Genomic DNA, 21,204 nt, shown 5'->3' on the forward strand with positions numbered 1-21,204 from the left:
TAATACCCCAAATCCTCTCACCCGGCCCGTCGGGAGAGGGTCTCAGTTGGAGCACAATGAAATCACTAGAGCCGAGAATAATTAGCTCAGCATCAGATTTAATCGATGAGTGGTGTTTTTTGTGGTCTGGAGGAGTTCACGCTCAGCTGGGCCTCCACTCCGTTTGGGGACGGTTTGAAGACGTAATTGTCGCTTCATCCTCCGAGGTTGAACGGTTGATTTAGTCTTGTTTTAACCGTTTTCAGGCCGGCGTCGCTGGAGGTCTGCGGATTTTGTGACACTGGTTGTCCTGGTGGCCACTACTGTGTCTTTGAACTTGTCTATGGTTTTATAAAACAGCTCACACTACGAACTATATGAGCACTGACTGCACCGATTTCAGATTTCAGAGTCATTAAATGCATAAACCTGGCCTCAGTTGAGGTCAGACTCAGGGTTGTTGAGCTGCTCCTAGCTAGAGTGAACATGTACTGTTCCTCTCTGAACGTCTCAGTGCTGAAGGGTGTGTGCAACAAATTGTCAGAACTGGATGAAGCAGCTCCTTTGTTTAAGTTTGTCCTCACATTTCCCCTCTATCTCAGCTCTCTTTGAGAAGCACATCTGATTGTCTGATTTAACTTGCAAGACTTTGGCCACAGAATCGATCCATTCTTTGGTCGCTTCCTCGCCACACCTACCGTCCTCATGCCCTCATTTACCTGGGAATCATTGGTCCAACTGTATTTCCTCTCCATGTGTCCAAGACATCTGGCCTCCCTGACCTTGTCTCCAAACTTCACCCCTCCCCCAGATCATCCACATCTTTCAGAACCAATATACTACTGTGTTTTGTCCCGGTTATCATCAAGAAGGTTCCATCTCGTGTTCTAGAAGGTTGTTTGAAGGACATGTTATGGTCAGATGAACAAATAATTGCTAGCAAAGAGACCTTTTTATTTACTTTGTTAAAGTCATGAACTGCATGAGAGACACAAATTAATGCCAGAAAATATTGAGCTTCACGACAGCGCAACCTCTCCGTATGACATTAGCGGACAGGTGACTTGAGCGCGAGACGCAAACATTAGCATTAGATTAACAGCGAGTTGGGCTGTGACGTGCCAGCGAGCCGGCGAAGTGACAAGTGTGTGAAACAGGATCACGTAAAGCTGAGAGAACGAGCACCTTCTGAGGCAGGGAGTCACCCCGCTTCACCCTCAGACTTCAGTGAGTCGTCCCAAACTTTCAGACGTGACGGCGAGACAACGAGCGGCGAGGCAGCAGGAGAGTGTGAGCGATTGGAATTCCTGAATCATCTCTGGAGACGCAACAAAGAAGTCATCAACACACACAAAAAAAAAACAGACCGTCCAAAGGGCCTGGATATGTCAGAACGGGACAGCCGCTTTAGTCTAGTATGTTTACTGTCCTTTCCGGTCCTCGTGTCCGCGTCTGTCAGGGCTGCCCAATTCTCTTTAAATCTTTATTTAGTCTAATTCAACCTTTTGACTTCCAATCCCTTCAGAGAAGAGGAGGGTTGGAGCGGTCCGGATTCTGGCTCCCGTGTCTGTGGGCTACTTTGTCTCTTTAGTCTGCAAGTACAAATTCAGAGTGACATATGGAGACTTTTCTTCTTTTCCCCCTCGAAAGTAGTGAAACTGTGTGTGTTCGGGTGGATTTCAGAGTTGTTGATGCGAGCCATGTTGAGGATGATGGAGCTGAGAGGCTTAACTAATTTTGGAAAGGGAGAGCAGGAGGAGGAGAGCAGAGGGAGGGATTTGGGCTCTTTTGTTGCCGCTTGTTTGATCTGGGAATTTGAAGGAGAAAAATGGCCTCGAGATGTCGCGGAAATGAGGGAATTACTGCTCAGGTCGGTGTCTGCGGCGCCGAGTCAAAGTGGCAGAACTTCCTGCGACCAGATTATGACTAGATCTCTCTAAATCTGCGTTGTTAAATTGGTAATTGCTCTTCGTAGGTGAGAAACCAGGAGACGGGTGAATCACCCCCCAAACTCATTGGTGTTTGTGGACTGTCATAGGTTAGTTGCGTCACACAGGTATGTCACATGAGCAAAGTCTCAGTGTTCCAATCTACTTGCATTTTATCACCTTTACTCTTGGTCGTGACCTGGAGTGTGAGGTTGGTGTCCTCCAGAAAAGGACTAGGAGCACTAGCATCAGAGACTGAGCAGCACTGCATCTTTTTTTGTTTTTGTTTTTTTACATCAGAAGGGGAAATTTCTGCAAACTGAAGTAGCACCACTGGGAAAAGACAGTGTACATCGCCGCTCTGGCTAAAGACATCCCTTCAGGAAGTTCTACCAGGAGCAATGGAGCTGTTACCAACCTTGCTCCTGGGGTTAACTTGAGAGTGTTGTGCTACACAACCGCCCTTTTTTTGGGGACCTCTTGAGATGTTTTGTTTCTTATTGGTTTTAATTCCACATGGCAATGAGAATACAAAACATTATGGGGTGTATTCTGGGGGTTTTTTGCATTCTGGATATGTAAAGGCGAAACTCTCTCAGCACTTGGAGTCACAAGTCAAACACAGGTGCCAAAATGTTATTTAGATTAGTCTTGGGTGAGTCCAGCTGATCTACTAAACTTGAGGTCCAACATTTCTGTCTGGAAAACCATTAATCAAAACATCCATAGTTGCCGATGCCCCCCATTCTCTCCTTCTCTCTCCCCCTCTCTCCCTCTCTCCCTCTCTACCTGAGGAACTGTCACTCTGGATTCCCAAGCCGCCGGTTCATCCTGTCAGTCAGAGCGACGTGTTCTGATCAGCCCTGGACACTGATAGACCTGTCAGGTGAGATGACAGCCCCAAGTGAAGATGCGCACAGACAGGTACATGTAATGTGACAACGCCGCTTCATCCCTTCGTCGCCACCCGCCCCTCCACTCCCCCCCCCAAAAGCATAAATATCCACTGTGTTGAAGTTCTGAGCTTGTTTCCTGACAAGTTGCAGGAAAGTTTTGACTTGGAGTTAACGTGGCGCTGCCAGACGACCGGATTTAAATTTATGTTGAAACCCTTGGCCCTGTGGGGATGCAACTATGGTGGCTAATGCAGAACTCATGAGGGGTGACTTATGTTGTCTGCAATCCGTACCGGGTCATTTACCCATATCTCAACGTACCTGGGCTGACCATCCCACTAGTGGCAAAAAGCATCTCACTTGCTTTGGAACCCCAACAAACCAACAAAAGTCGTGCCATTGGTTTGCGCCACAAAAACACTGTCATGACCTTGCCTTCGTCTTGACCACAGTTTTTTTGGTGGTTACATCTTAACCACATCCACAACCGTACAGACCACCTCTCTGCTACACCTCTCCTTCCTGACAGTGCAGTCGTGCACCACTGACCTCGCCATACTCCTTCACCCAGCAAGTAAAGCGCCCGAGGAGTTTGGATAAAAATACAAAAGGAAGAGCAAACAAATAGGTTTGTTGGGGCAAATGCGATAAGAGCAAAGGGTAAAGCAAGGGTGGTAGAAGGCAAAGGGGTGAACAAGGAAGGTGGGGGGCTCATCGTGGTGGGTGGGGGTTGGGAGAAGATGGCGCGTGCCTAGTGACACAAACCCCCCTTGGCAGCCTAATTAAATTTTCCACTTTTCCTCACCCACATTAAGCCTCCAGTGAGCCAGAAGGAATGGACGTACTGGAGGAGTCGACCCCATGATGAAGATCAACCGCTCGCTCCTGGGCCCCCCCCACTTCCCTTCGCTTCCACATCTCATTTCACATACATTCTTCAGGACTATCCCCCTCACCATATTCTCTTGTTAAACTGGCCTATAAATATTTGAAGAGTGAGTCATGTGTTATCGGGACAACTGTTGCGTCTGAGTCCGGACTGGTCCTTCTCTTTTTTAGCTGACTTGCATCCGTTAATCGTCAGATCTGAGAAGGATCTTAGCTTCTTATCAGTCGACTGGTTATAAGTGCTGTAGCAGTGAAATATGGCAATGTTACATTGAATTCATTTGTTCACATTGCTGTCATTTAGTGTGGTGGTCAATCCCTCTGTGAATCAATATGCATGGTGAGTTTATCAGATTTAATACATTCGATTTTTTTTACTTCATTACCTGGTGTTTTCGCAAGTTCAGCTTTTTTTTTTTCAACACACGATAGCGGTGGGGATGTCCTTGTGTGTCAGACGTCTGTTGGTCTTTGTTTTTTTGTGTTACTTCCTGGAAAGAAAAAGTCTTCAAAAGAGATGATTTAAAATGTTGTTCCGGGTGGAAAACACGAAGCGGAACGGCTGAACTCGGGTGACCTCCGTTGACATTCCACCTCAAAGCCTGCTCAAGAACACACACTCGTAAATTACACCGACATGGTTGTTGACGGAGTGAGATGAACTTGGCTGTCGTGTGTGTGCATGTGTTTGAGTGTGTGTTCAGTGAAACATGTCACTCACTAACATTTAATTTGTGCCAACAGGAAAAACATGACCTGAAGAACCCAATTCTTTTGTGCATTGTGAGTGTGTGCTGCCGCTTTTGTGCTCTGATTTGTGTGTTTGAGATTTGTTATCTGGAGTGTGTCCCTCTCTTGCATATGTGGATGTGTGCGTCAGGATGTGTTTACATGTCATGTGTGCACTGCTACTTTTCTGCCAGTGTGCTGTGTTTGTGTTGTTTGTTCTGATTTTGTACGCTGATACAAGTGTGTTTCCTTGTCTGACTTGAGTAAATGTCTTTACATGTGTATATGTGTATCTTGGTTTTGTGTATCCATGTGAGACTTCGACTCACTTGAAAACTTGGTGTGCTTATGTATGTCAATACTTGTGTCTGTGTTTGTTTGGATTTGTTTGTCTGTATATGTTTGTGTTTACTCTTAGGTGTAGCTGTAAACATGTTTTGTGACACCGTGTCTATGTGTGCCAAAGTTGTGCATCTTGATAGCGCACTTAAAAATAACTGAGCAGATTTTTGCGTGCGATAGTAAATGAACATTTATATGTTTGTGCCATTCGTTTCTGACTAAAGGCTGAGTGCTGTAGCTCTAAGAGATGACAGGAATGTTTGCTCACTTGTTGACCGCTCACAAGTTCCACCTCATGTGATCTTTTCTTCACACTCCCTCCCTCTCTTTCTTGCCTGTTCCATTCTTGTGTGAAGTTCCAGTATGTGTGACGCACTTCCCTCCATTGTGCTGCACCTTGATAGTGAGGACAGTGTGAGATGACTGGACGGCAGGTAATAGTCTTTCCTCAACCGACTCCTCTGCCAGTTTGAGGTGCCTGTTGGACGTCGCGCTTAAAACAACCAGGCAAGGTCTGATGAGGTCACCGGGTTTATTATTCCTCCGCCAGAGCCACAAACAAGCGGAGAGACATTTTGTAGCTGCGTGATGTCATTTAATAAGACGCTTCTACCCCGTAATTCACTGCTGCTGCAGCTGCCTCCAGAGCTGCTCTTCTTCCAGTCTGAGGTCCCAAACTGACCTGAGAGTAGTGCAGCACAAATGCCAAGTTCAAGTGTGCTAGGAAAGAAAAGACTGCTTGATGTAACATGGGGTTTAGTGTAGCAAAAGTCATCGCACACTTACTTAGTGTTGTGGAACAGGGTGTTCCAAAGTCTGGAAATTTGATTTCCAGAGGGGATGAATGGAAACTTCTGGCAATATTAGGTGTTACTTAATACTGAAAATGAAATTATAATTTATTGTATTTATTATATCATGTTAAACATGATGTATGTCGGTAACAACCAAAATTGTAATGTTATTTTTTCTGAAAAAAAAGATCAATAAATACATTGCTAATGAATATTTAAAAAATGTGTCAAGATCAAAAAAAGAAAATAGTAAATGGAGGATGTGTATTTTTCCTCAGAATTTTGAATATTAAAGAATCAAAATGGAGGAGGAGATCAATGTTGTTAATAACTAAGTAAAAATGGAAGCAATAAATCAAAATTGATGTGGCTTTAAACCCCCTTTTAACAGTGAAATACTAAATTGAAACATGTTAAAAGACAAATCATCAGCAGTTGGATTTAATTTAAATGTCACAAAAGAAGCTGCCAAAGGACTCAGTTTCCCTTAGACTTTACAAGGGCCGAGTAAATGCAGGCAGTGGGAGGCATGTGGCCCCTGGGCCGCACTTTGCATTGCTCTGAGCCTGGTGTGGCAATAAAGCGGATTATAGCATGCATTCTAAGATAAGGTACGGTCAGAGAAATGACAGTAACAAACTATGCTCTTCACATACTTGCTAGGGATGAATCCAGTGTGATTCCAACTGTGGAACTGCGATGAAATTCGATTACACTGCATTCATTCAAAAGCCTGAAGAAGATCTTGGGCGATGTAAATGAGCAGGCAGAGGGACGGGGAGAATACGTGCTCATCCTTTGTTAAGAGGCCAGACTAATGAATTAATGTTCCTCCCTTCATGCTCCCACACTCCTCAGGTCATGAAGGATCGGAATGATCGGTGTGCTGTTGTGTTTGACTGCTCTCCATGAGTCACCACGGCAACGGCTAAATGAAATCACTGGAGGACGGCGGGACTAATTCACGGCGCTGCCTGTCCGTCTGCTTCTTTCAGCGGGGATGTTCAAGCACAGTGGGGCTCTTGTGTAAGTGCTGATTCGATTTCTTTTAAAGAACCACCACCAGGTGATGTAAGAGAAGCTGAAATGTTCCGCGGCCATTAAAATATTGTGGGATAGGAGTTGACGCCCCTGACGTCACGGAGGGAGAAGGAAGGAGGTTTAGGGTCAGTGAACGCAGGAACAGAACTTGTGTGAGTGTGTTAACAGGTCAGGAGCTGTCAGTCACACTGAGTCACGTCTCTGCTGGTCAGCACTTTCCTGGCCCGCGTGCGTCCTGCTGCTCCACCCGAGCTCTGAGATTAGCCACGTTATTATCCTGCGTGTTCACGCATTAGCTCGCAGGTGAGTGACAGTCAGGGAAACACAGACAGAAGAGTCAGTCTTTTACTGACTTTTATTTCAGACAGAAGCATCTGGGAAGTTTAAATGTCACTTGATCCAGTCAAACAAGAGACAAGACAGGTCTTAGAGCTCTGTTATATTGGACTTTTGCCAAAAGAAATATCACATTACGTAAACTATATTCAGTTGTACACAGTTGCAGCATATTAGTGCACAATCTTGAAGACATAGCTTATCAAATGGTGGCACTAAATGTAGCTGATAAACTGACTTTTGCACTTTTAAATTAGCAACACATCACAGCTAATGTGCCTCTTGTCCCTACTATGTTTGTGCCACAGACCAGTTTAATGTAGGCTATATAGTGTGGCAGAAAAAAAAGCGCATAAAAAAAGAATGTTACATCGTTTTGAAGCAGCTTTGATAGTTAATTTATTGTTATTTTTGCCTTATATTTTACAGAGTGGACTTGAGGCTCACGTGCCGCTGCCCCTCAGTCAGATCCTTGACTGCATCATTGCACAGCTCCTGCGTCATGATCACCAGCGGCCTGGCAGGTAAGCTTCTTTGTGGCACTGTGGACAGGTGATGGACGTTCTGTCAGACGTTCTGATGTGAGATGATGGACGTTTCTGCAGGATCAGCAGAAAGCTGCTCTAACACATCTGTCTGCTGCCATGGCTCTCCACACATCCGAACTAGACAAAATCACAGTTTCGATTCAGCGGGGAGGACAACCTGTTCATCATTGCTATGGTTTCGTTTTTACATGGGAATCATGTTATGATTCAACCAGATGATTGTTGTCAAATTCCAAGGAAGGCTAGTTCCACCTCCATTCAAGCTGCTTGACGCCCAGGCCAGCTGGTTTGCTTCCCACTAGTTTGCCAGCAAGTTTCCCCTACATTCCTCCGCACTTTCGCCGACACGCTGGACTACACATTGGGCTATTTCCAGTCAGAACCGAACTTAACCAGAACGGTGATTTCTCAGCTAAAGCAATGGAACTGAAATAGACCTCATAAACACATGCTAGCTGCGACGTGACTGACCTTGTTGAATCGTCACCCTGAGATACATTCGGTTTCTCTGGACCACCCCGTCACTCATTGCTACACTTTCAGTTACACTGGGGGAAGGAACAAGTTTCCTTACCAGGAATTCTAATTCAGGGAGGTGTTTCATTGTCTGCTTTGAGTCTGACACGAAAAAGTCATTGCACATTCTGCTGACAATCCTTAACTCCTGGACAGCTAGGGGTTAATGGTACATCGCTCCATGTTTAGGTACTTAAGAACCCAAGTAGAGGTTACCACATGGCCGTCCCCCAAAACAATCGTAAACTGAAGTCTCTATATTCCAGCACTCAGATCAACTGTAGCTTAATGAGATTGTTGCTACAACCCATTTTTGATAAACTGTTTCTAAGTGCCCATCAACAACGGACTGAGATTTAAACAAAGTATACTCATACAATTTAGCGCCCCATGTGAGTTTGCCTCAAGCAAGTTACCATTGTACAATATGTTAGCCTCATTGAAGTCAGCATCATACACATTAGCAGCTCGAGAAGGTCTGCGCCATAGTAATGTCCTTGGCACTGTGAGCCAACCGCCCTCCAAAGGAACTTCTTTGGATAAAAGGCCAATGAATATAAAATGTTCAGACTCCTTAACTTGTAACTTTAAACTCCAGCCACGATGTCCTCAAGGAACATTTGGCGGTCTTTGTCAGAGCTTCTTTGAACTCATGCTTTCGAGAACAACTTTGAAATAGTTAGCTCTTACAGCACTGCAGCTGGTTTCTGCTGCTTGGGATAAATAAACATTCCCAAACATAACAACATCAGAGTGACAGGCGTCACGCGCTGTCGTTTGTTGTCGATCCCAGTTTCGACTAATATCTCATTAAGTCCCGAAAATTGGACTCGTGTGAGAACAGAACATGTCACAGTGCCATATACCTTTTTTTTGCTATCCCCAAATTGCCGCTGGTGGGTGCATCTCAAATTATACTCCAGCATTAATTATAGGACTGTGGCAGTTTAGATTCCCTTAAGCAATTTAGCGAGAAACGGTCGCTTAGCAACGCTGCAATCTTCCAAAAGCTTCCCCTCTGGCGGATGATAAACACTCATCATTAATTAATGACATTTCAAATAAAGATGGATGGAACATCTGCGTGCTGATCACAGGCCTGAAGTTCAGATCACATCCCTGCGCAGCGCAGGAGGTAATGCAGCGGGAAAGATTCCCAGTTTGGAAGGATCCATGACGGACAGGTGCACGTTCCCACCTCGCTCTCGTGTTAACTCAGGAGTGGTCCTCAACGCAACTTTGTTAACTTTGTGAGCCACTCTTCCTGGCAAAGGTCGAGGCGACAAACAGCTCTGAGAGCGTTTCCAGTGATGTCGCCGATTGAAATAGCAACCGAGGCTGATTGGATTATGCTTAATACGCTCTTTCATATCGCGCCGGGTGTCACTTCCTGGGCACCGTGCCCTCGTTGTTGAGGTGCGGCCGAATTGCAATTAACCCACATTTCCTGTGAGAGTCAGTGGAAGTGGATCCAGTGCAAGTGGAGTGGGCCGCTAGACATGATGGCTCGCTGAATTTACAAAACACACACAATGAGTGTGAAGAATTAGTCACCGAGGCTAATTCATCTTGTAAAATACATGTTAATAGCCGAGCCAAATGTTGTGTCACAGCCAGAAGGGAAACCAAATATGACTCTGCCCGGGTCCGAATTCATCAGTGGTCAACGCCTGCTCTCCAAATAGCTTTATTTAACTTGAGTCGGACATTACACTATTTTGATTTTATTTTATTTATGAAGTCCTGAGCTCAGTTTGTCGCTCAAGCTCCGATTTGTTGACTGTGAACCTCTTGTTTTCGGGTACTTGCCACTGCTGATAGAAACCCGCCATTTATGGGTGTAAAACTTCGCGATTGAGCACTGCTGGTCATAATGTTAAGGCTTCTTAATGCATTTTCGAGAGTGATTTGAACAACATTTTTGAATAATATTCGTTCAGTTGGTTGGTTTAAATGCGTCCACTGAACGACTAAAACACAAAACCGTGCTCTTTCGTTATCGCTCATCTGGGAACCGGACCTGCACCGACACACTGACTCCTCCGAATCCGGAGATGAGCGCTCGATGGGAGGGAATCCCTTCATGAGTCTGGCGCTGCCTTTTACCAAGGAAACCCACACACACGCTTTCTGACGCAACTGCCCATTTTAGGAAACGTGCGTCAATGGACCGAAACAAGTGAACTTCACAGCGGGTTCTGACGTCCGCGGTGAAAAAATAACTCGCACCAAACACATGCGAATCTCTCCCGAGCGCGTTTCCAGGATGCTGCGCTCTGTCTCCGGCGTCGGCTGGGCCGCGGCGGATCTGGGTTTTTCAATGCCATATCCAGTCAACGTCCCCTCCCCGGGCCGAGTGGCACCGCCCAGCCCGTGACGTCAGCGCTGTCGTTGGCGTTGAAAAGCCGTTGCAGTTTTTCATAGTGCCATTGAAGTGAGTCATCTCTCGGAAGTGTGGTCAATCGGAACATAGGAAGGGGAAAAAAAAAAAGTTCCGCGAAAGAGCTCAGGTGAAGGAAAATCTCGAGAATAGACGGAGGTTTTTCTGAGTCACAGAAAGTGTCCCACCTGAGGATCTACCCCGGCCAACACCTGTCCAGACACTGGATATTCACCATTAATCCACATTCAAGGGATTCCTGTGCCTTTTTCTTTTTTGGAGGAAGAAGCTGCAGAGCTCCGACAGTCTCCTGAGACCTTCCTCCCTCCTGGATCATGTACCAGGACTACTCCGGGAGCTACGACACCTCGTCCCGCGGCAGCAGCACCTCACCGGCCCAGCCAGAGTCCTTCACCAGCGGCAGCAGCACCATCGGCAGCCCGGTCTCTACCTCAGCCTACCAGGTGAGACCCGGAAGCGGCGGAGCGACTCCGAGTTCTGACTAAAACGGGCGCAATTAGCACCAAGTTATGACTTATGAACGACTTATTATATTTGGATGGCTCAAGCAGCGCTGGTTATTAAATGGGAAACGCGTTTGCGCGCTCGTATTATCTCAATGTTGCGTTCACTGACAGCGCGCGTCTTGGTCCAAACAAGAGTCCACGAACAGGGTAATAAATCAAAGGAATTGATAGTTTCTATTTGTTGATTTAGTCAGAAATTATCGGCCAAAAACGCTTCGTTTTGATTCGCATTTTTACGCGTGAAGCCCGTGAGTTTGACTTGTTTACGCGCGTCTTGGAAAAATACCTCACCCGACTCACGCAACGATTCCACTTTTGGCTCATAAATGTAATTGCTCTGGTTCCCTCTAATCACTCGCTGGCAGCCTGTTTCTCATTAACGTCTTCTTTTATTCTGAAGTTTGCGCTGATACCTTCGCGTCACCCACTTGTTTGGGTCGAAAATGGATCCGCGGTGCTTTTATTTTGACACAGACCTCTCGCTCGAATCCTGGATAAAGTGTCGGGCTTGTTCCAGCAGATTACCGCCACTGAACTGAGTCACCCTCCTGATAAACAAAATTCCCAAACGGCTGACGGGAAAGTCGGAATTCAGCGCTCAGCTGTGGTAACTGACGCAAGACAGCCGGCTTTTAATAGCCATATTCCATTTTATCATCCATTACGACGTCTTGAAAGACTTGCATCACCCATGGACACTGTTCATATCCCACATTTTTAATATTTATGACACTCTCACAACAGCTGCAGATGAGAGGTTAAAATTCCACGGAAAGTATTTTCTGAGAATACCCGAGTTTATTACAGAAATTACACGGGTAATTGCCTCTAATTATTGTTAGCAACGATGCTAATTGCTAACAACGCACTTAACGAGCGCCATTGCTCTTGTGAGTTTCTTGCGTCAGAGTTTTGCTGCTTGCAAGAAGTTATAAAAGGCTGTTAACTGGTTAATTCGTGCCGCAGCGTTTTTAATCTTCTAATCTAACAAGGCTGTGGATTTCAGTAAACACAAACACACTGTTCTTTTTCTTAAAAAAAAAATAAAAATAAAAGTTTCCACCTAAACTTGTTCAAAACTTTATTTGACCCAACAGATTTCGACAAACTCACTAGTTCAATGTGGAAATGAAGGACACTTTTAAGACAGTGATGGAAACTACAGATAGATATTCAAAACTAATTCTAATATTTCATTTGTGCACTAATAAACTTACACATCTAATAAGAGTGAGCAAGAGCGACTTTAATCACATCTTCTTTTCTGAAAGGACTTTTAAGATTTGCGTCCTACTTTACCTTTGAAACTAGACAGAATGCCTTGGTTTATCTCAGGCTAAATGTCAACACAAAGTTTGACTCCTTATGACCTGAAACTGTCCCGTGACTCATCCGTCGCTGGTGACTGCTTTGCCGAACTTTCAGCTCAAGACGTTCGACCACTGCTAATAAGTTCACAGCGGCGTGAGCTGCTCGGCACTTTTGGGTTTTTGCAGCGAAGCGAGCAGAGCGGGACACCTTGGGCTTCCCCACATGAATCACAGCATGTGTCACTGTTCCACTCCAGGGGTTCGTTCGTGTCGCTCCGCCGTAGTGGATTGAATCATTACTATAAAGTGTGGGCTCGCGCAAACACATACATTCTGACGCCGTCGCGGGCCAGAGATGACGCACTCGTTCCAGCCTGGCGTCATGGATCTTGTCCCCTCTTGTGTCTTCCAGAAGTTCAGGGTCGACATGCCCGGCTCCAACAGTGCCTTCATCCCCACCATCAATGCAATCACGACAAGCCAAGACCTTCAGTGGATGGTGCAGCCGACCGTCATCACCTCCATGTCCAACCCGTACTCGCGCTCGCACCCGTACAGCCATCACCTGGCCAACGGGCCGGGATTGCTGGGGCACAACTCGCTGGCTCGTCCCGGGGTCATCCGCTCCATCGGGGACGCAAGAGGGCGCCGCAAAAGAGACGAGCAGGTGAGTAAGCCTGTGCTCCCTGCCGACTAAAGGGCTCGGTTCATGTTCCCTCTGACTTCCCCTCAGCTCACCCCGGAGGAAGAGGAGAAGCGGAGGGTGAGGCGTGAGAGGAACAAGCTGGCCGCCGCCAAATGCCGCAACCGCAGACGAGAGCTCACCGAGATGCTCCAAGGGGTGAGTCGACACCCAACGATTAGGATCTCAAACAGAAAATAAACACCAGTATTAGCTCAGGGAAAAGACAAAAGAGATGAAGAAACTTGTTGATCCATGTGGCCTGAGAGCAGACTCACGATGAGCCATTGAACTCCACGCCTCATTTTTACCACCTGGCAGTACTGGTTTGACTCCTGAGTGCCAGGTCTGAGTGAAGAGATGACAGGCGTGAAAAGCTGTTTTTGTCTCCCACAGACAGCACCGGCTTCTAAATGGACTAATTAGAGGAATTACAATGAGGTTGAGCTTGTCAGACCTCAACACCCCCTCCGGAATGAGATTTGCTCCCGGCAGCTGTCTGCATGAATGCGAGACGTTTTTGTAAAAAGAGCTAAATTGCCTGTCTCACAATCTCACGTAACATAAATGTCTCAATACACACACACACACACACACACACACACAGAGTAATGCCTCATAAAAACTACTGAAAATGGAAAACTATATTTTAAGATTTTTTTTTTATCTTGAAATAGTCTTATGGTCAAATTAAAAAAATAAAATAAAATACCTTCACCTCTCCCCAAATTTATTTTTTATTAAATCCTTATTTGTGTTTTTTTATAATTAAATTTCTTAGCTGCAAACTATTTCGATTTATATTTAGTTCTGTTGCGTCTAATAGTGTTGATACATTCCTCTGATTGTGTGACTTTGTAACATCAAAAAATATCCATTTCTGATATTTTTCTGATATTTTTTTCAGTACGTAAAATTATACTTAAAACAGTATAGTTTTTTGTTTAGTTTATATATATAGTTGAATTCAATAGTTATCAGTTATATTATCAAATCTGATTCATTAAAAAATGTTTTATTGGTTGGCTACGATGTTTTTCATTTCCCACGTGTTGTTGTCTCAGTTTCTTGGGCTCTCTTTTCAAGGAAACCATTTAGAAATTCTCCGTAGATCCATTTTAAATATTTACAAGGCACATGTTCGCTCTTGTGGAATCTCCAAAGAAGGGGAAACAAAACTGCGACACGACAACACAACACTAGTGAGCAACCCCCAGACGGTTCAGGCGAAAATTCTTGTGTAAATATCCCAAGTTCAACAACACCACTTTCCAAAGAACAGCAGCAGCAAACCAAGAGCTAGAAGTGTTCTCACTCCTCCTCTGGCTCCTCGGTGAACAACTTCCTCATACCTTTGGCCGAGAGTCAAAGACCTCAGACGGCACGTCGGCTCATCTTTTTCCACCCACCAGTCATTACGCGACTGAAATTCAGACGGAGAGCGGCGAGGTTACGGATGTACATCTATCGGACTCTTATCATGAGGCTGGATTTGGTCCGATTTTCTTCATGTGACGGGACATGCTGTAGCTGACGAACACTGCCCCCATTTGGCGGTAGTGGGGAATTGCAATTTCTGAGCGCAAAAGTTCCGGAAGTGACACGTATAATCGTTTTCAAATCTCTGTGCTTTGTTCCATGATAATTTTTTTAAACTTATTTATGAAGTGTGCATTTGAACAAATTGAGATTTTCATTAGCAACATTGGCACGATTGTACATAGGTCCTCGCAGAGTTCATTACACTTGATACGGGAGAGACAGAGAGTGGAGGTCTAATGCCGTGTGTTTTCCTCTGACCAGGAGACGGAGAAGCTGGAAGAAGAAAAAGCCGACCTCCAGAAGGAGATCGAGACCCTGCAGAAGGAGAAGGACAAGCTGGAGTTCATGTTGGTCGCCCACAATCCCGTCTGCAAGCTGCCCAGCGACGACCACCACCACCACCACCAGCAGCAGCAACACCAGCAGTGCGCCCCGCTCCCGCTCACCATGCGCTCCACCATGGCGCAGCGCAGCCACCTGAACCACGTGGTGGTGAAGCAGGAACCGGAGGACGCGGAGGACGACATGAGCAAAGCGCCACGCTCCGTCATCAAGCCCATCTGCCTGGGAGGGGGCGCCGTTTACTGCACAGACGGAGACAGCTTGAACACGCCGGTGGTGGCGGCGTCCACGCCAGCCGCCACCCCAAACGCCCCAGGCCTCATATTCACCTACCCGAATATGCTGGAGCCCGACAGCCCCTCGCCCTCCTCCGAGTCCTGCTCCAAGGCGCACCGGCGCAGCAGCAGCAGCGGGGACCAATCATCAGACTCCCTCAACTCGCCCACCCTGCTCGCCCTCTGAGTTGGACGCTGACCCCGAAACGACCTCCACCCCAAGAAGCACATTATAAGTCCAGAGCAGACTGAGCGCGCAGGGAGACCACAAGGGCTAAGCCATGTCTCTCTCTGGTCCGGGGACTTTGCTGCTGCTTTACTTTCATTTGCCAACCTTAACTTATCGCAAGAAGGTTTTGTGATTGCTTCGGTGGTTGCGAAGCATTATGGGACTCGTGGTGGGGTTTTTTTGTTGTTTTTTTTTTTTAATTTGCTTGTAGGCATCGCGCGAAAGCCTTCGCCTGTCAGCATCCAGGCTTGCCAAAAACTTCGAAGCACACTTTGCAATCTTGGCGCTAGAAGTAGGATTAACCTGATAATTATGCTGTTTTAAAACTTACATGACGACAGATTTGGAGGATATATTTTCTCATACGGATGAAAGTAAAATGGCTGCAGAGAACTCGGACCTCGTTGTCATTTTTTTGTGGCCCCGCCCCCTGAGAGCACCATTTCAATCCTGATGACCGGACCCTTATTTTCATCATGACACAATTGTGTTCTTAATATATACAAATATATTTTTGGAATGAACTCAAAGCCATGTGGCAGATACTTGCACTCCGCCGAGACGAATCAATAAACCGCCACACGAGGTGGAGCGGGTTCAAGACCAGCCCGGACCTCGATCAGGAGCACCGACGAGAGCGCGAACACATTTCCGTCTCTGACTGCACCCCTGACCTGCCTGTAGAAAAGTGGACGGAGACCCAGCATTCTCAGTGTTGCGAAGGATACGAGCCAGACCAGACTCTGCCCTCTTCGGCTTCGACTCCAGTTGTGTTGGTGTGTGCTTCTCCTCAGTGATTTTGCTCCTGAACTTTACAATCTGTTTATTACAGTGTTTGTGATTTGAATCGATGTCAGGGATATCTCTCTCTCTCGTGTGTCGTAGAGTCCTCATTGTGACTAACTTCACCAAACAGGAGGCTGTTGAATAGTCTGGCCGGATTACGGAGGAATATTTGAGTTCTCAAGACGACAAAAGAACCTGCTGCTTGTTTTGCTCTTTGATTCGTTTTAAAGTCTTTATTTTTTTTAGACAAGTCTAAAATATTTTAACATTATTTACAATTCGTTTTGAAAAAAAAATCTCTAATTTGATTGAGTGAAAAAAATATTGTAAATTATTTTATTGAAAGCACTATGAACATTTAATGTCATAAGAAGTGTGATTTTCAGACCTTCATATTTTTTATTTCTTCAAGTTAAAAGGAAAAAATCTTTTTTTTGTGAATTTTTCCCCTGAATTTTCTAATTTGTATTTTGTTTCTTTTAAGTCTTGAATTGACTCCATCTTTTTCCTCCTGGTGCTCCAGGCGGGTTTTCTTTCAAGACAGCATCTTTGTCTTTTCTTAGCTGGAATTTGGAAACGCTCCCGTGATGGAGACTGTCGACAGCTGCCAACCATGTCAACCCTGTTTATACTGTGTTTGTAAATCTGTCACTTTTCGTAAAAAAAAAGAGATGAAAACGATATTCAAACTCAGCTTAGATGTGCTAAACAATGGCTGTGTGACGCCACGAGTGAGTGGAGGACTCACCAGTGTTTTCGTCGCAACGAAGGGAAACACGGCCGCGCAGCTGGTCTGAGACGATTCCTGAAGCAATTCTTTCTTAGGATTTTTACATGTTTATCTAAAAGGGACGCGGGGTTTCAGTACAATGCACTGAGATGGAAACACTTTTATATTTGCTTCAAACATTCCTAAAGTTTGGGGGCGGGAGGGTTCACACCGGAGACACACTGCTGCTGCTGGAAAGAGCAAGTCAGGGCGGTGTTGCTTTACATGTGGAAATAATGACCAAAAACTTTATTTTTCTGTTTCCAATCAATGACTGAGGGCGAGATTTTGTTTCTTGGGGAGGATTTCTCCGTGCCCGTCGTCACACATAGGAAAGCCATTGACTGTAGATCTTCTACTGTACATGTCGCCTACTGTCCGTCACCTGTTTCCAACTCCGACCACTTATTTTTCCAAATGCTTTAACTGTTGAAAATGATTGAAAATGAATAAAAAACAGCAATATGTATAGCAGTGTTTGTTAATTTAAATGAGATGATATGAATAATAAAATTCAAATGGAAACTCTTGGTGTCTGCGCTGATTTTGAAGGTAATAATAATGGTTACACCTTAGATAAGGGAACATAAATAAACTACTTATTCACATATGTATTACCATCATACTAGCCACTACTTAATCATAACAAAATACCGACTAGCATCTTCAAATTCAAACCAAAAATGAAGAGAAGGACCGACTTTTCAGACCACTGGTGTGACAGGCAAACTTTGCCATCGTTGGATTTTCAAGATAAAACAGAACATTAAGTCTTCTCGAAACAACCTACCTGCACACAAACAGCCGTTAATCGAGCTACAATCGTGAGGAAAAAGTTAGTCTTGCCCGGTTTGGGGGAGGTGAGCTCGGGTACGACACGGATGGTGACGCAAGGGTCGCTTCCGCTAAGCACTCAACGCGGAAACCGTAGCCATGACGTAGCGATGACGTATATATCAAGCGACCGTCAAAACATCACCACAAGCGAACTGGAAACGATATTCCAGGGAACCCTGCACACAGTTAAGTACAATGGTGAAGTAAAAGAGTGTAGCTCGATATACACTAATGAAATTAATTTAGTTACGTTTAAGGACGTGTTTTCATCAAAAACTAAGCACACAACGACAGTTTGCTGATTAAGGTTTGATATTCTTCGTCACACCAGCCAACGTGAACAAGTTTAGAACGTCAAATGACAGAGTTAAATTTATTTGTTGTTGGGGAAAACTCTGAATTTACTCGCCAGAGTTAAATTCGAGGTCAAGCCTGACATCTAGTGTCCGTTATGTGGTACGGTAACATCACTTATTCACCCCAATGAACTGTTTTTCGTAGTGACATTTCCACGTCAAACCTCCGCTCTAAATAACGTCCATTTGTCCTGTGCAGGTCACGTGACTCGGCATGATCCCACCGCACTTCATTTCCCGGCCGACGCATGGATTACAGTCATCGTGTCTCAAGGACAAAGGTAACTTTCTCGACGAGGGCAGGATGTGAAAACGATCCTCCGCTGCATCATGTTGACAAGCTCCGATCAGATGTTGTGCTGAGTCAGGTGATGTTCCACCTTCAGGCCTGCGAGCTTCTGCTCAGAGTCGCTTAAACAAGTCAGTGAAAACAGATGCAAACTGGTGAACAGTAAATTACAAACACATTAGGAATATATATTTTGAAAATGGGCAACTTATAAATGAAATTTGGCAGAATATTCTTGCACCAAAAAGGTAAGTAGTGCTTAGTTTTCATATTTGTCGGGGGCCGTCTATGTTTATTGACATGGAAAACAAAGACCAAACATATAATTTTGAGATATGTGGCACTTTACTCATCTATATATATATATTTTTTTTTTCTTTTTTTAAAATATATCTATTTAACCTAAACAAAGAAAAAAATACATTGAGTGGTGTGTAAATTAATTCAAGCACAATTTGAATTATTAATATATATATATTTTATATATATATTTTTTTAAACGTGCCACATGTCTCAGAATCATTTTTGCTTTCATTTTGTTGCACGTCCTGCTCCCAGCTTGTCGCTTTTGCGCATGTCACCTTGCTAGCGCCTCTCGGTGGTCGCAGGATCAGAAACGTAGTTGAAGCCTCCACAGCTCCTTCTCGACACTGTGTTGCTGCGCTAGCCAGCGTCATACTTCCGAAACCTGCCTTTATACGGCCGTCATGTCGACTTCGACCCAGATATTTTGCGTGGGTCATGCAATGTTCCGAGGTCCAGATCACCAGCTGTTTTAGCTTGTGAAGGAAGCCGCCTGAAGAGTGGCTGAAAATCCTTCACGTTGAAGGTCTACTCCCCGGAAAGCCCTTTCTTCTTGTTCAGGTCCATCAGCCTCTGCCTTTCGTAGAAGATGGAGAACTTGTTGAAGATGTTGGTGATCGGAAGAGCGACGATCAGAAGGCCGGAGACGATGCACAGCGTCCCAATGAGCTTCCCAGGGAGAGTCACCGGAAAAGTGTCCCCGTATCCCACCGTGGTCATGCTGATGGTGGCCCACCACCAGCAGATGGGGATGTTCTGCAGGAGCGACTCCGGCGACTCCTTCTCCACAAAGTAAGTGAGCGTGGAGAAGACGGAGATGCTGACAGACAGGAAGAGGACCAGGAGTCTCATTTCGTGGGCGCTGTGGCGCAGCGTAGCTCCCAGCGAGCGCAGCCCGGCCGAGTGGCGGGCCAGTTTCAGGATGCGGAAAACCCTCATCAGCCGCAGGATTTGGACGACTTTGCCCACGTTTTCCAGCTCATTGTTCTCGCCGTCGTCCACCTGGTCGTAGATCAGAGTGATGTAGAAGGGCATCACAGACATGAGGTCGATGAGGTTCAGGGAGTTACTCAAGAACCTCCATGGTGACGGCGCCACCGCCAGGCGGATGATAAACTCCACGGAGAAGAGCACCACGCAGATGTTTTCCAGAGTGGCAAGGATGGGATCTTCGATCTCCTGGTCGTTTTCATCCATGCGGTGGAAGTCTGGCAGGCTGTGGACGCACATGGCCACGATGGAGACCAGGACCACGCTCAGGGACGCCACAGCTATGGCTTTAGCCAACTTGGAGTAGGTGGGATTCTCAAGTCGGAGCCAGACGTTTCTTCGGGTCTCTGCACACCAGGACCCCTCGAACATCTCCTCCTCATCCTCCGACAGCGAAAGCGCTGACATGGACAGGCTCTCGCTGTCGTTCCCCAAGCCCTGATCCGTGACCAGCTCCATCAGTTCCTGGAATCGCTCGCCGCAGCACAGGTCCAGGTGGCGCTCCTTGATGCCCCAGTACTCGATCTCCTGCGCGAAGGAGATCACACACACCCCGTCGTCCAGATGGAGTTTCCCGGTCAGGTAGAAGTTCAGCACGTAGCAGAAGAGGCTGGGGCTGCGGTCGAAGTAGTACTCCATCTCGGTGGGGCTGAAGTCGTCGCAGAGCTCCAGGATGGCCTCCTGCGACCCGCAGCAGCTGAGGCGAGCCAGCCGTGACTGAGGGAAGCGCCGCAGCAGGCTGCGCGCCACCTTCTGCCTGGAGCCGCCCACGTTGACCTTAATGAAGTGGTCGTCGGGCCCGTGGCGGTGCAGGATCTGGCCGAACATGGTGCCTCACACCTCCCAGCTCCTGCAGGGCGACATGGCGCAATTAGTCCCGCGAACACCTCATCACGGCAGAGTGCTTTACAGTCTAGGGCGGAGTGTCCGGTTTCATGTGGCTTCTGTGACACCTCCACATGCCGCGACTGCTTCTTCCTGCGTCCGTCTGTGGCTGCAGGCAGCCGATTGTGAGAACTGACCTCTTCCTACGTGTATCTTTGGGATTAAAGAGTTTCAGTATGGATGAAATGAAACATTAGAAGTGCAGAAAGAGCTGAGCTATGAGGCAAGTGTTGTGGAGTCCAGGAGAGACTTATGTCTCTCTGACATCATGAAGATCCCCTGAATGTTTTGAGCTGGGAGGGAGGCCTGGGGCAGACCCAGGTCCCAGGAGTGGGGGAGTCTGGACTCCTTACTTCAGCTGCTGCCTCTGCGATGCAGCTAGCTTGTGATGTGAGTAAACAATACTCTTACGAAACAACACTTTTCTATATCAGTTTGCGTTTCAGTCTGACGCTGGACACCGAGTGACTCGTACAACACAGTTGGACACAAGTCCGTAACAAAAGACAAGATCACTGAAAACAAAACAACGTCTTACCTGCTCATGTTGCTCTGCAGACGTTCAGGACTGAGTGTCCGAGTGCTGGGAGGGAGGGACGCACACAGACACACGCGCACACACACGCACACGCACACACCCAGCGGGGTGCGACACATTTATGGATGTAAATATTTAATGACTAATTGAGACTAATTGATCACATT

The 21,204-nt window shown here is 46.2% G+C and overlaps 2 protein-coding genes across 2 annotated transcripts; one reads left to right on the top strand and one right to left on the bottom strand.

Moving 5' to 3' along the window:
- The first annotated feature begins 10,405 nt into the window (after positions 1-10,405).
- On the top strand, positions 10,406-17,357 carry fosl2 (FOS like 2, AP-1 transcription factor subunit). Its single transcript, XM_053846025.1, has 4 exons — positions 10,406-10,841; positions 12,627-12,881; positions 12,948-13,055; positions 14,700-17,357. Exons 1-4 carry the CDS (start codon positions 10,713-10,715, stop codon positions 15,240-15,242), a joined length of 1,035 nt encoding a protein of 344 aa, XP_053702000.1. The 5' UTR covers positions 10,406-10,712; the 3' UTR covers positions 15,243-17,357.
- Positions 17,358-19,152: 1,795 nt separating this feature from the next.
- Positions 19,153-20,445, bottom strand: LOC128747068 (potassium voltage-gated channel subfamily S member 3-like). The gene has a single exon (XM_053844616.1). The coding sequence runs from the start codon at positions 20,440-20,442 to the stop codon at positions 19,153-19,155; it is 1,290 nt and encodes a 429-aa protein (XP_053700591.1). The 5' UTR covers positions 20,443-20,445.
- Between the last annotated feature and the right edge of the window lie 759 nt (positions 20,446-21,204).

This window comes from Synchiropus splendidus, chromosome 16 (genome assembly GCF_027744825.2).
Source record: "Synchiropus splendidus isolate RoL2022-P1 chromosome 16, RoL_Sspl_1.0, whole genome shotgun sequence".
Taxonomy (NCBI): domain Eukaryota; kingdom Metazoa; phylum Chordata; class Actinopteri; order Syngnathiformes; family Callionymidae; genus Synchiropus; species Synchiropus splendidus.

Excerpts from the sequence above, each read along its gene's own strand:
- fosl2 (XM_053846025.1), top strand. The coding sequence starts at position 10,713 with ATGTACCAGGACTACTCCGGGAGCTACGACACCTCGTCCCGCGGCAGC. Across the intron at positions 12,882-12,947 it reads GCCGCAAAAGAGACGAGCAG|CTCACCCCGGAGGAAGAGGA; the intron begins GTGAGTAAGCCT and ends ACTTCCCCTCAG. Across the intron at positions 13,056-14,699 it reads TCACCGAGATGCTCCAAGGG|GAGACGGAGAAGCTGGAAGA; the intron begins GTGAGTCGACAC and ends TCCTCTGACCAG.
- LOC128747068 (XM_053844616.1), bottom strand. The coding sequence starts at position 20,442 with ATGTTCGGCCAGATCCTGCACCGCCACGGGCCCGACGACCACTTCATT.